Here is a 13,347-nt window from a genome sequence, read left to right as displayed (position 1 = left end):
CGGGATCTCAAGGTGCAGCCTAAGGAGAGTTCCCTCCTCTGTTTCCAGCTCTGTTCTGTGCGCCTGGGCGCGTGCCGGCAGGCCATAAGGGGACACTGGAAAGCTCACCGGCTGGAACGAAAGGCAGGATCTCTGAGGGGCTGTGGGTGCTGGCTGAGTTGTAAAGTAAGAAGCCGGGCTCAGAACACCCTCCCACACACACAACCGCAACCCCAGCAGGGAGGCCCAGACCACTTCAGCGTCTGTCTAGTCCAGAGCAGAGGTCTTGAGGCTCACAGGCGCCGGCATTTCTAAGAAAAAAAAAGTTTATTTAAAATTTTGTACATAAATAAATAAATAAATATCTTCTGGTATTACAGAAACCGTACAATTACACAGCTAGGCCAGGGCGGGGCCGAGACCTGGGTGGAGGGGAAGGGAGGGGTCACCCGAGGCGGAGAGCCGGGGGTCTAGGGTTTGGGGGAAATGCAGTGCATGTCGGAAACAAAATGAATCCTTTTCCTCACTAGGGTACCACAGGAGATAACTCTCCGTGGAGAGGAGTTTCGGGGACTCCGGACCTCAAGGCCTAATCAAGGGACAAATGAACTCACTGTTGGAGAAGGCTCCCTGAGGAGGGGAAGGGAAAGGGCAAAGAAAACAAAAGTTCATAAATTGTGTGTGTGTGTGTGTGTGTGTGTGTGTGTGTGTGTGTTGTGGAGGGGCATGGATAAACAACTGCAGGAAAGAATTGGGAGAGAGAGATTTTTTAAAACGGGAAGCAAAAGGGCATCCGAGGAATGAAAGGCTGAACTTGACAGGGTGAAGAGTGGAGGAAGTGAGGAAGCCTGAGCCAGCCCATAGGGCAGGCGAGGAGGCGCCTACCACCAGCAAGGCGCTGGACAGGGCGGTATGGCGCCGGGGCCGTGGTGCTGCACTGCTGACGCTGTAGGATGAGTCTGGAGTTCGCTTTGGACGCCCTTGGGGACCGGGATACCATCCTCGAGTCTCTGCTAAGTTCTCAGCTCTGCCCAGAGCTGGGGGTCTTGGCAAAGCCATGCCAAATCCGTGAGAGACAGTCGATTGGCAGCGGGTTCCTGGGAACCAGCGTTGCGTCCCAAGACTAGTCTTTCAGGCGCCGGGAGGTCTTGGGGTGGGCGGCCTAGAGGGACGTATGCCTAAGGAGTGACCGTAAGATCCCGGTCGTCCTTCCCAGAGGAGGACGGAGACATGGGCAATTCGTCGTCATCCTCTGAGCACTTGGCTGAGGAGAGCGACGCGCACTTGCAGCCTTGCGGTGCGCCCCCGCCGGCACCCGCAGCCACACCGCCGGCGCTGCCGCGGTGGTTGCTGCCCTTGCCCTCCTTCTTGTGCTTCACCCGGCGGTTCTGAAACCAGATCTTCACCTGCTTCTCGGACAGATTCAGGTAGGTTGCGATCTCGATGCGGCGAAGGCGGGACAGGTACATATTGGAGGCGAATTCGCGCTCCAGCTCCAGCAGCTGCGTACTGGTGAACGCGGTCCGCATCCTCTTGCTGCTAGGCAGCTGGTTCGAGCTGCTGTCTAGAAGGGGTGGCGATGCAGAGAGGGAAGTGGTCAGACCCCTGCGTTGTGTGCCCAACTCCATGCTGGGTGATGGCTAGATTCCCGACCTTGGACTTTCACACACCCCTTCTCCCCAACTGTATCCGCAGCAGTGTGACCGCGCCTCCTTGCCAACCTGCAGGATCCTGATTCTCCAGGAGTCACTTGGCCCTGGTAGCCCTTTATGGAGCGCCCTGGACCTCAGCCCTCACATACCCCTTGACGTCCCCTCCAGGACCAGGATCTTTCACCTCCTGCCCCGGTCTTCCCATCAGCCCACCACACTGAGCGCCCCCCTCAGGTCCCTGACAGGACACTCACCACCCCAGGATGCCCAGGGTCCCTCTTTCCCATCCCTCGCTCTCCAGCCTGCCTTGGATAACTCCTGCCCTGTCCCTCTGACCAGCGGCCCCTCTTACCCACGGAGATGCAGTGGAACTGCCGGGGATCCGGCAGCGGGTAGGAAGTCTGGTAGAGCGCGGCTGCTGCAGCGGCGGCCGGACTGTGAGCGACCCCGGGCGACACGGCCGAGTGCTGGCGGCCAAGGGGCGCGTGGCAGTACTGAGAGCCGAAGGGCGGGAAGGATGCTTTGAGCAGCGGCAGCGCGGGCGGCCCGGGGGGCCCGTGCAGCTGTGAGGCCGTGACGCAGAGCGGGCATACGCACAGCAGCCCGGCCTTGCGCGCGTGGCAAGCGCCGGGAGAGAGACCGTGCAGCGCGTGCGGCGGGGAACCGCGTAGGGAAAGAGCGGCGGCGGACTGCCCTCGGGCGCCTTCTTCTCGCCTGCTTCGCGCAGCACCAGAGAGTCCACAAGGAAAGAGCGCGGCATGGCCTCGGCGCGCGGCCGCCCCGCCACCAGCCCTCCCCTTGCGCTCGCCGGACCTCCGGGCTCTCCACGAGCTTCCTCCGGCCGCGGCCGCTTGCAGCTGCCTCCTCTGGGGAGGCTGAAGGCGCAGCCCAGGCCCAGGCTGAAACGGCCGCCTCTGCTGCCGCCGGCGCCGCCCAAAGAGCGCGGGGTGCTGGCCAGCGCTAGTGGTGCTGAAAGGCGCCGGCGGCGCCGCTTAAATAGGACTATTGCCATGTGATGGGCTACGCCAGGAGCGGCCGGGGCCTCTCAATAGGGTTTTTGTGCCTTTTCTCTTGGCATTCACTCTGCACGCTTCCTCATTATTTCACTTGTTAACTAAATGAACTGCATAATGTACTCTATTCTTGTCAACCCCACCCACGCCGTAACAGGCGCCCTCGCCCCCTCCTCTTCCTTTTGCGGGTTTATTTTCTCATTCTCCCGCGATTTAATATTCTTTTCTTTCTCTTTATTCCTTACTCCCCTTTGGCTCTGCAATGGCTATTGGTCCATTTGTCTTATTGATTTTGCACCCCCGCTGCCTCGCTTCCCCAGATCCCCATGGGTGCACACTCGCAGGTCCTCGGCCCCCTCGATCCTAGTCCCCTTCTTTCTGTTATCTCTTCCTGCCCCCCTCCCGCCAGCGTGATGCTTCCACTCAGTTCTCCTAGCTCAACTCTATGCATCCTGCGAGCGTCCTTGCAGCTGCCTTCCGATTTCCACCTGTGGAATCCCCTCTTTTCTCCCTGTGTCGGAAGCAGGAGGACAGGGTTCCTGCGTGGGGGAGGCACTTCTAGGGAGGGAGAGGAACGGCTCGCAATTCCTCATCCATTGCTAGCTCCATCACTGTCCCTCTGTTTCCTCCGAGTTTGTCAAATGGTCCTAACTTTGGTGCTGCCTACAACGCCCAGTCTTTGTTCCGAGGATCCTGGCCAACCAGCCCTTTCTTTCAAACAACAGGGCTATGGAAGTAAACTAAAATAAAATAGGAGAAAGAAAGGGGGGGGGGCACTCGCTGAGAGCCACGGACTGAGATGGGGAGTGGAAGCCTAGATTGCGCACATCGCGATCCCACACCCCCATCAAATGTGACAAGTATGGGCAGTCTCTGCCTGAGCGGATCTTGTGGACGCCCTCTCCATTCGCTCACACTTCAGTAGACCCCCTTGTGCCCTCAAAACCATTGCCTTCCCACAATTCGGAGCGGAGCAAAAGGCAGTTGTTCTTCCAGCTTGGACTGCCTTCGCCCACTCTGACTGAGCTCCCCTCTCCCGAGTCCTAGCTCCTTCCTCCTGCCGTCGCTCTCTTCTTTCTGGTCGCACAATGGTTAAACAACTTCAAAGCCCGGCGGTGTGTACACAGCTTCAGCTTTTAAAATCATCCTCGGGCTCAAAGCTGTTTCTTTCAGGAGCTTTTATCATACAATGGGAAATTAGCATACATATTTCGAATTTACTTCCTTTGGGCCTTTTCACCAGAAACGTTTACTTTCGGTTTTATTAGAACCAAATCGCTGCAGTCACCTGCTCTGAACCTTGAATGGCATTGTGAGAAGCTTTCTGGAGGGGATAAGATCAGTGCACAGGACTAAGACTGCCCAGACCCAAAGGCCTGCGTAGGTTTTTTAAATCGTTGATGCCATCTTTACTATTAAAACAGCAACAAATTATAACTGATTAAAAAAGCAAACTGAATTTGTTATGGAAGGGGCGGGAAAAACCCCACCTGCTTCAATAAAGGGAGAGGGGCAATGGTAAAAATAACCTGCATGAAGGGCGTGTCATCTATCAGGAGTAGGGAGGGGTTCAATGTTTCCTTGCTTGCTTGGCATGGGTGCCCCCCCTCCCCATGCCATGGTCTCGGTCCCAAGGTTCCTACAAACCAGCCGGAACGCATCAATGCAGACTAATTCCCGTTCTAATTGCTCTCTGGGAAATTTGGGCCGAGCTGCGCCGCTGAGAGCAAGGCAAGAGCGGGGACCAGGCTCCCAGCCCGGCTCCCCGCTGGGTTGAGGCGGCTTTGAGAGGAGCGGGTGGCAGACCCGGCCTGGGAGTAAATGGGGCAGTCGCTGAGCTCCAGAGCTGGGAGCCCGCGAGGGGACAGTGCGGAGCTCTCCTGGGAGTCACCCCGTGCTCCCGGGGATGAAGGGGTTAAGAGCCCCTGAATGCGAGCAAGGCCAAAGCTACTGGGAAAGAATATGGGGGGGGGGGAATAACCAGTTTTCCCCCCCTCTCCCTCCAGCCTCTGGACCTTATTGAATGTCATTGAAGAAAGTTTTGAATGCCAGATAAAGAGAGGCGAATTAAAGTGTGTGACAGCGGAGGATAAGCAAACACAAAGAGAACTCTGTCACACTTTGGGGCAAAATCCGTGGGCTTTTTACCAAGTCTCTTCGCTATGATTGAATTAAGTAATAGGAAAACATTTTCTTTCAGTTTAGAGCCATTAGACAAAAACTTCAAAGCGAATAACACTTTTTAATGTGCTGCCCCACAATAGATCGGGTTTTGTGCTGAAATGTTTAAATGGTTTGTTGTGCAACTCGGCGCGGGAGAGAACCGGGCCCAAGCAAAATAGCATCCTTGAGAGTGTTTTCGGCGCCTTGGAACCAAGGCGCACTTAATTCGCCACCTCTAAACCCGGTGGGCTACAGCCGGAAAGGGGGCTCCTTGTTCACCGCCCGGGACAGCCGACCGCGCCCAGGAATGTGCCTGTTTCAGGGAAGTTCTGCACTCGTCCAGGACTGAAGTCCATCTCCGGCTGCAGGCCCAGAGCCCGGGCAGGTGCTGAGATGCACCGGCGGCAGGGAGCTGGGAGCCGCCCTGCGCCCCAACCCTATGGCCTCTGCCCGCCGCCTGGTTTCCGGGGGTCACCGCCTGCGTTCTCTCCCGCAGACGCGCAGCTTTTCTGTTGAAAGCGCCTCCCAGGGCTCGGTTTAGCCGGGTTTGAACTTTACTCACCCGAGCAAACGCCCCCTAGGGCGGGGCGGGGTGGGAGGAGGAGGCGGCGGGATTAGCCTGACAGCCCCAGAGAGGGGCCCCGGGGAGCCTTAGGGCTCGGCCGCCAAAGCTGGTTTTCAAGTGTCCATCAGGGACAGTTCAACATGGAATAATTTCTGTTGTCCCGGGCTTTTCTTCTGCTACACTGTGTCCTTCCTTTTCCTGCTGGTAGGGCGAATACACCACTTTCCTACTGCCATTGTGGATCTAAGAGATTTGAAACACTGTACAAATGGCACAGTGATGATGCTGTCTGTTTCCTTTACATCTTTCTTCAAATGCCATTTTCCTCCTCAGGGAGGCCAACGACCTTATTTAAAATATCATCCTTCTTCCTCCATATTCTGCCTGGTTCCTTGCTTTGTAAGCACCTTCAATGTCTATGTCTTTGGTTTATTTGTTTTTTCCCCACCCGTGAAATACATACTCTGTGAGAGCCAGGTGTGTGTGTGTGTGCGTGTGTGTGTGTGTGTGTGTGTGTGTCTGTTGTGCATTGCTATATCTCAGAAAAGTTCCTGGCACATAGTAGGTGCTCAGTATATGTTGACTGAATGAATAAGTAAATGAGAGAGACCTAACTCAGGAGGTGGAATAGCCAGGAGGACTTCATGGTGTGCCTGCTTAATGAACCCAGGCACTTAGGAGCTGACATGGCGTAACTGATGGGGTGAGACTCTGGAGGTCAAGAGCAGTCTTAATCTCTCCCAGTTCCTCTACACCCCCAGGGTCTGGAACGTCACAGGAGTTCAATGTGATGGCAGGCAGTAAGCCAGTCTGTGGGTCCCCAGCCCCCCAAAGGTGGGTTCTCATAGAGTCAGGATAGTCCTACTGAAGGCAGTTTCAGTATCCCGCTCTGAAGAAGTTGGATGAACCCACTGGTAGCTCAAGGTTAGGGGTTGTCATTAAGGTCTTTTGTGGTATATAAGGGATTGATGGAAAAAAAAAGAAGAAATTGGCTATATGCCCTGAAATTATCAGTAACCATTTCTACTTGTTCTGGCTGAAGGCAATGGAGTAGGAATTCTTGTTGTCAAGAAAGTAACTGCTCCCGCGACCGCCAGGGATTCAGATAACTTTCCCAGGAGAGAGAAAGCAAGCTGTTTAAATAAGCACAGGAGCAGAAAGTCTGGTGTGCCAGGGAATGCTGAATGGATCTGGGAGCCAAAAGTGGAAGGTGTCCAAGGAAGGGGCAGAGAAGTAGCGGCTACACAAGTGTGCACAGGAGGTGGCAGCGAAGTCATGAAGGACCATGCAAACAGGTTGGGTTAGAGCCAACATTTGTAAGCAAGAGGGATTATGGAGTCATATCTGATTTTGAGAAGTATCACTGGAGGTCCTATTGGAGTGAGAGGCCAGAGCACAGTCCACAGAGTTGGCCTGGGGAGTAATATTTATTAAATTATTAAATGAACAAAGATAGGGGAAGAAGCAAGGAGAAGATTATATAAGTTCAAGTGAATGGATGATGGCCACCTGAACTGGAATGGGGACAGCAGGACCAAAAAAACTAAATATTGAGAGAGTTCAAAGGGGCCAACTGGGATGTGTATGCCATGTGTGCACATGCACATGCATGTATTCAGGTGTGCATGCCTTAGAGGGCAAAGGCATGAAAGAGAGAGAAACTTAATACTTAATATAAACTTAATATAGGTAAGTGGTGACATTAAAGGCAAAGACAGGGAACTTAAGGGTAGGACCTACTTTTGTTTTGGGGGATGTGCAACATTGTCTGATTCGAATGTGTTGCATTTTAATCTTTAACCTCAGAAAAAATGTGTCTAGAGTTGAATAGAGAGATTAGAGATAGAGATTTAGAACTTATGTATGCAAAAATGATAGCTTTAGTCTTAGGATGGATAGGGTAGGAAGGGACTATAGAGAAAACACAGGATTGTAGATGCAACCCTGCGTAACACCCACATTTAAGGAAGCAAGTGGAGGGAGGATTCCCTGCAAAATAGATAAATAAGACAACCATAGGTAAAAGGAGAAGTGAATGACAGGAGAAAATGGAAAAAGGAAGAGTTCTACAGGGGCAGTCCACTCAGGCAGGGCTGCCAGGTTTAGCAAATAAAATAAAATATACCTGGGGGATGAGTGTAGCTTAGTGGTGTCATGCTTGTCTAGTGTGTGAGGTCCTGGGTTCAATCCCCAGCACCACAAAAAACAAAACAACACCATTGCATGAACAAGGCCCTGGGTTTAATCCCCAGCGCGCGCGCGCGCGCACACACCCACACACACACACACACACACACCACATGTATACAAAAATAACAACAAAAATATAGGATACCTAGTTCAATTTAATTTTAGATAAATGGCAAACTTTTTAAAAAGCTCAATTATGTCCCAAATTCTGTGTAAATATATAGAACATGTATATACTAAACAATGATTTGTTTAGTATAGAAATATTTGTTTCGTTAAGAAATTCAAATATAATGATGTACTCCATTTTAATTGACTACCCTATTCCCAGGTCACTATAAAACAACTAAGATCGACAGAGAGCATTTCAGTATATCCGCCCCTTCTAGACATGAAGAAACTGAGGCTTGGGGAGAAAGAGTGATTTGTTCAGGACCACACAGCTAGCTTACTTACAGCTATGTAAATTAGCCAGGTTTTCTGAATGCAAAGTGGGGTACGTTCTCCTGTCTGTATGTCCCACAGTTTCAGGTCATGATGGCATCTGACTGGGAGCAAAAGCTCAGCACTGGAAGTAGAATAGAAGCCTTGGTATGATCTTTATTTACAGGCTGCTTTGAGGACTGTGAGCCCTGTAGAAAACAGCATCACTTTAGGTGGGATTATTATTAAAAGACCCATCTCCAAAGGATTCCCTATTATTGTTGGGCTAAGGGAGGAGAGCAGGTCTTAGTTCACAAGCTGTTATGGTTTGGGAACTGTAATGTCCCCCAAAAGCTCATGTATTGAAGCCTTGGTCTCCAGCTAATGGTGTTATTGGTGGAAACTGTAGGAGGTGGGGCATATTTGGAAGAAATAGGAGCATGCCCTGGAAGGCTATATCTTGTCCCCAGCTCCTTCTCCCACATTCTGACTCCCCTCTGCCATGCCCTGAGCAGCTTTGTTCTGTCACACCCTTCTGCCATAATATTCTGCCTCATCTCAGGACCAAAGCAATGGAGCCAGTTGGCCATGAACTGAAACCTCTGAAACTGTGAGCCAAAGCCAATCTTTTCTCCTTTATGTTGTTTTTCTCAGGGAGATGAGTAAAGTGTAGAAAAGAGATCAGGGGTTGGGGAGGTGAGAGAAAGGGGAAATACTAGGGAATGATTAGCCAAATTACATTGCTATATTGTGTTCATGCATGAATATGTAACAACAAATCCCACTATTAAGTACAATTAGAATGTACCAATAATAATATGAAAAAGGTTTTTCCTCAGGTATTTTGTTATACTGATAGAAACCTAACTAAACACACATGACTTTTATTTACCCTTTCCTCCCCTAGACTTGTGAGTCAGTTGTAGGGATTGTGATAGTACAGCTCAGTGGCAGAATGCCACTGGGTTCAATACCCAAGACTGGAAAAAGAAAGATAGACAGACAGAAAGAAAGAAAAGAAACACACAATATAAGATTTACCATCTGGGGCTAGAATGTGGCTCAAGAGTATACTACTTGCCTAGCATGTATGAGGACCTGTATTCCATCCCAGCACTGCCCAAAGTAAACCTCACGTAAGTGGAAAGAAAAACTTTTGTTACCATTATTAGTTTTTAAGATGGGGATCTTGTTATGTTGCCCAGGCTAGGCTCCAACTCCTGGACTCAAAGTGATCCTTCTGCCTCAGCCTCTCAAGTAGCCGGGACATGCCACATGCCACCATGCCCAGCCAAGGAACTATTTCAAAGTTGAGATACAATGCTGAACCCTCATCCAGAGGCATTCTAGAGTTATGTCCTAAGCCGCCTGGGAAGGACTGAAGTGTTCAACTCACATAATGCAGACACAGCAGACATACCACTTAGAACTCTGATTTTTTTAGAGGCAGCTTTTCACCTGGAAGGCTAAAGCAGGAATGTACAAAAATTCTACCAAAAAGATCATCAGTACTCTAAAGTTGTCTGAAAGAAAGATTGTAGAAACATTCCAACCCTGGAGCTCTCTTATAATTTTTAAAGTTGGAGAATATATATGGCTTACCATCACTGACCACAGGTCATTACTAATAAGGCAGCTCAGAAAGTTTTGGAAAGACCATTTGAATTCCCAGATTTCTATATTTAGAAAATAGACAGTTTTCAGCTTTTGTTTAATTTTTAAATTACCAGTTGCTGTGGTTTGTCCCTTAAAGTTCATGTGTTGGAAACAATCCCCAATGCAACTGTGTCCAGACCTGGAAAAGATGAAAAGGTCATGAGGGATGTGTCCTCATGAATGGATTAATGTTGTTATTCCAAGAGCAGGTTTGTTATAAGCTTGACTTTAGCCCTCTCCTGCTGTCTTTTTCTCTCGCCCATGCTTTCTTGCCATTCTGCCTTTGGCCATGGGATGATGTGGCAAGGAGTCCCTCACCAGATTGACACCACCATACTCTCTCCTTTTGGTGAGATTTCTCCTGAGCCCACATGCTTAGCCTGGGGTAGGTCTTTTGCTTCCTTCTACTTTGTCTTGCTGTAGGAACCACTGTTTATTTCATATGCATTTGTAAAAACCCTGAGCAGACTATCCAAGACAGACTTGGCCCTCAGTACATACAACTAGTGAGTTGAATCTGATATCATTTCTGGGTGATAAGATGCAGGACAATTAATGAAGTCTTCTCTGGGTCTGGATTGACCAGCCTAATCCCCACCCCAAACCTTTTCTTTTTCTCTTCCACATTGATGTCACCTAAAGCAAAGATAATTTCTGCAGGGGTGAGGGAATTCTCTTCCTCAGGGCCCTTGAAGATGAGTATGGAACATCCTACTAAGGATTTCAATAAGACATGTTTGCAGATTTAAAGAAGAAGAAAAACGTGGCGGTTTTCAAACAGACAGAACCAGACGCACCTAAAGTGTTTACTGTTGATGAATGAACACTTACCTGATATTTAAGTTCGCCTTTAGAACTAATTGCTGTTTTGCCTTTATGGGTGGCAGTGACTAGTGTTAGAAGGCTGAGTTAGATTGTCTGTGGCCTAACGTAGGATGACCATCAGGAAGCTTGATTTTGAGACTTTCCTGTATAAGTGTTCCTTTCTTCTCTCCTCCCTGCCACCCCCCCCCGACCCCCGCCCAGCCTACAGTTCAGGGATCAACCAGGTGGCAAAAGCACAATAAACCCTCAGACACCCTTTGGACATATCCTTTGGCTACTTAGTTCTCTCCACGAATGTTCTTCTTTCCCCATTTTTATCAGAGCAAACCCTGGCCACATCCTCTCCCTCAACTTCCCAATCTCTGAATAACGTTAGCTCTAAGTCACCCAAGGCCCACTGAGCATGGTGGCACACTGCTGTCATCCCAGCTACTTGGGAAGTTGAGGCAGGAGGATCAATAGTTTGAGGCCTGCCTGGGCAACTGAGTGAGACCCTATCTCAAAATTAAAATATTAAAATAAAGCCAGGGTGGGGGTGCTGGGAATCTAGCTCAGTGGTAGAGCACCCATGGGTTCAGTCACAGTAATAGGAAAAATTTAAAAAGTCACCATAGACCAAAACTGAAGACTTGTTTAAGGTTAAAATTCTGTAGTATGTTATTCAAAGCTGAGCAGAGAAAATGGGTTTAAAAAGCCCTGGGGAAAAGAAAACTACAGACCCAAATCCCTGATGAACTAAGCTGTAAAAATACTTAATAAAATATTATCAAGTCATGTTAACAACCTACTAAGAAGATTGTAACCAAATAAGTGGTGCATACCTTTAATTTCAGCTGTTCAGGAGGTTGAGGCAGAAGGATCAAAAGCTCAAGGCCAGTGTCAGCAACTTAGCAAGGCCCTGAGGAACTTAGCAAGACCCTTCTCAAAAGAAAAAAAAAATTAAAAGGCTGAGCATGTGGCTCAGTGGTACTGGGTTCAATTCCTAGTACCAAAAAAAAAAGAAAAAAAAAAGATTGTACATAATGACCAAGTTGGTTTTCTTTATCATATAAATAAAATAAAGCATAAAACTCAATTAGTCATCTCAATATATGTGGAGAAAACCTTTGACAAAATTCAGCACCCATTCATGATAAAAGCACTAAAGAAACTAAGGATAAAAGGAACCTACCTCAACATTACAAAGTGTATATATAAAAAACCCAAAGCTATAATAAACAGGGAAAATCTGAAAGCATTTCCTTTATTTTTATTTATTTATTTATTTATTTTTGGTACCAGGAATTGAACTCAGGGATGCTTAACCACTGAGCCACATCCTCAGCCCTTTTTTGTATTTTATTTTTAGACAAAGTCTCACTGAGTTGCTCAGGGCCTTACTAAGTTGCTGAGGCTGGCTTTGAATCTGCAATGTTTCTGCCTCAGCCTCCTGAGTCACTGGGATTACAGGTGTGCACCACCACGTGTGGCTGAAGGCATTTCCTTTAAAATATGGAACAAGACAAGGATGTCCACTTTCACTACTCCTATTTAATATAGTTCTAGAAATTCTAGCCAAAACAATTAGGCAAGATAAGGAAATAAAAGAAATAAAAATAGGAAAGGAAGAAATCAAATCATCACTGTTTGTAGATGATATGATTCTATACTTCAAAGATTTAAAAACTCCATCAAAAGACTGTTGGAGCTGATAAACAAATTTGGCAAAGTAGCAGGTTATAAAATCAACATACAAAAAGAATCAATAGTTTTCCTATATACCAACAATGAATTTGCTGAGAAAGAACTCAGGAAAACAATTCCATTCACAATAACCTCAAAACAATAACAACAATGACAACAAAAAAACCCTAGGAATTAATTTAACCAAGGAGATAGAAGACCTCTACAATGAAAACTACACAACATTAAAGAAGACCTGAGAAGATGAAAAGACCTCTGTGTTTATGGATAGGCAAAATTAATATTGTTAAAATGGCTATACTACCAAGAGCAATATACAGAGTCAGCACAATCCCCATAAACATGCTTTTTGACATTCTTCACAGAACTAGAAAAAACAGTTGTAAAATTCATTTGGAAAAATAAAAGACCCAGAATAGCCCTCAGAAATTCTAAGCAAAACAACAACAACAAAAAACGTGCCAATGTTACAGAATAGAAAACACAGAGACAAACTCATACATTCTTGACAAAGGTGCTGAAAACATACACTGGAGAAAAGACAGACTTTTAATAAATGGTGCTGGGAAAACTGGCCACCCATACGTAGAAGAATGGAACCAGACCCTTATCTCTCACTCTGTACAAGAATCAAATTCAAAATGGGTCAAGGACCTAGGAATTAGAACAAAACTATGCAACTCCTAGAAGAAAATGTAGGGTCAACACTCTAGCATATAGGCACAGGCAACGACTTTCTCAATGGGACCCTTAAAGCCAAACTCAGAAGGTCAAGGGTTGTATGTCTCCTTTCATATGTGAAAGCTAGTGTGGAAAAAAGAAAAAAAAGGTGGGGGAGAGGGAATCCCATAAAATCCAAGGGAGACCAGTACAGGAAAGAGACCAGGGTGTGGGAGGTGGGGACAAAGGGTCGAGAAGTGCTGGTGAGGGATGTTGCCTAAATTATCTTGTTATATTGTATGTAAGAACTGTAACAATGAATCCTATCATAAAAAAAGTGAGCAAAGAGAGAAAGTCCTAGGGATTCAGTGACCATCCTCCTCACCCACACCCCCAGCTAACATAGCCAAATATTTATTCAGCAAAATAATTGGTTTGGCGTTTCCTTATCGACACAGCAATGGATGCTGGCTATGCCCTCAAGATATTTCAGAAGAAATGAAGAGGCTAAAGGAAAGGAGAGACTCCCAGAGAAGGG

At 47.8% G+C, this 13,347-nt stretch overlaps 1 protein-coding gene across 1 annotated transcript; it reads right to left on the bottom strand.

Annotated features, from left to right (window-relative positions):
• Nucleotides 1–378: 378 nt before the first annotated feature.
• On the bottom strand, nt 379–2,578 carry Gsx1 (GS homeobox 1). The gene is given in 3 exon segments (XM_015484003.2): nt 379–1,543; nt 1,984–2,292; nt 2,295–2,578. Coding segments are annotated over 3 exon segments (792 nt in total). The 5' UTR covers nt 2,392–2,578; the 3' UTR covers nt 379–1,157.
• Between the last annotated feature and the right edge of the window lie 10,769 nt (nt 2,579–13,347).

This window comes from Marmota marmota, unplaced genomic scaffold (genome assembly GCF_001458135.2).
Source record: "Marmota marmota marmota unplaced genomic scaffold, marMar, whole genome shotgun sequence".
Lineage (NCBI taxonomy): Eukaryota > Metazoa > Chordata > Mammalia > Rodentia > Sciuridae > Marmota > Marmota marmota.
This window is presented reverse-complemented; position numbering and strand designations above follow the sequence as displayed.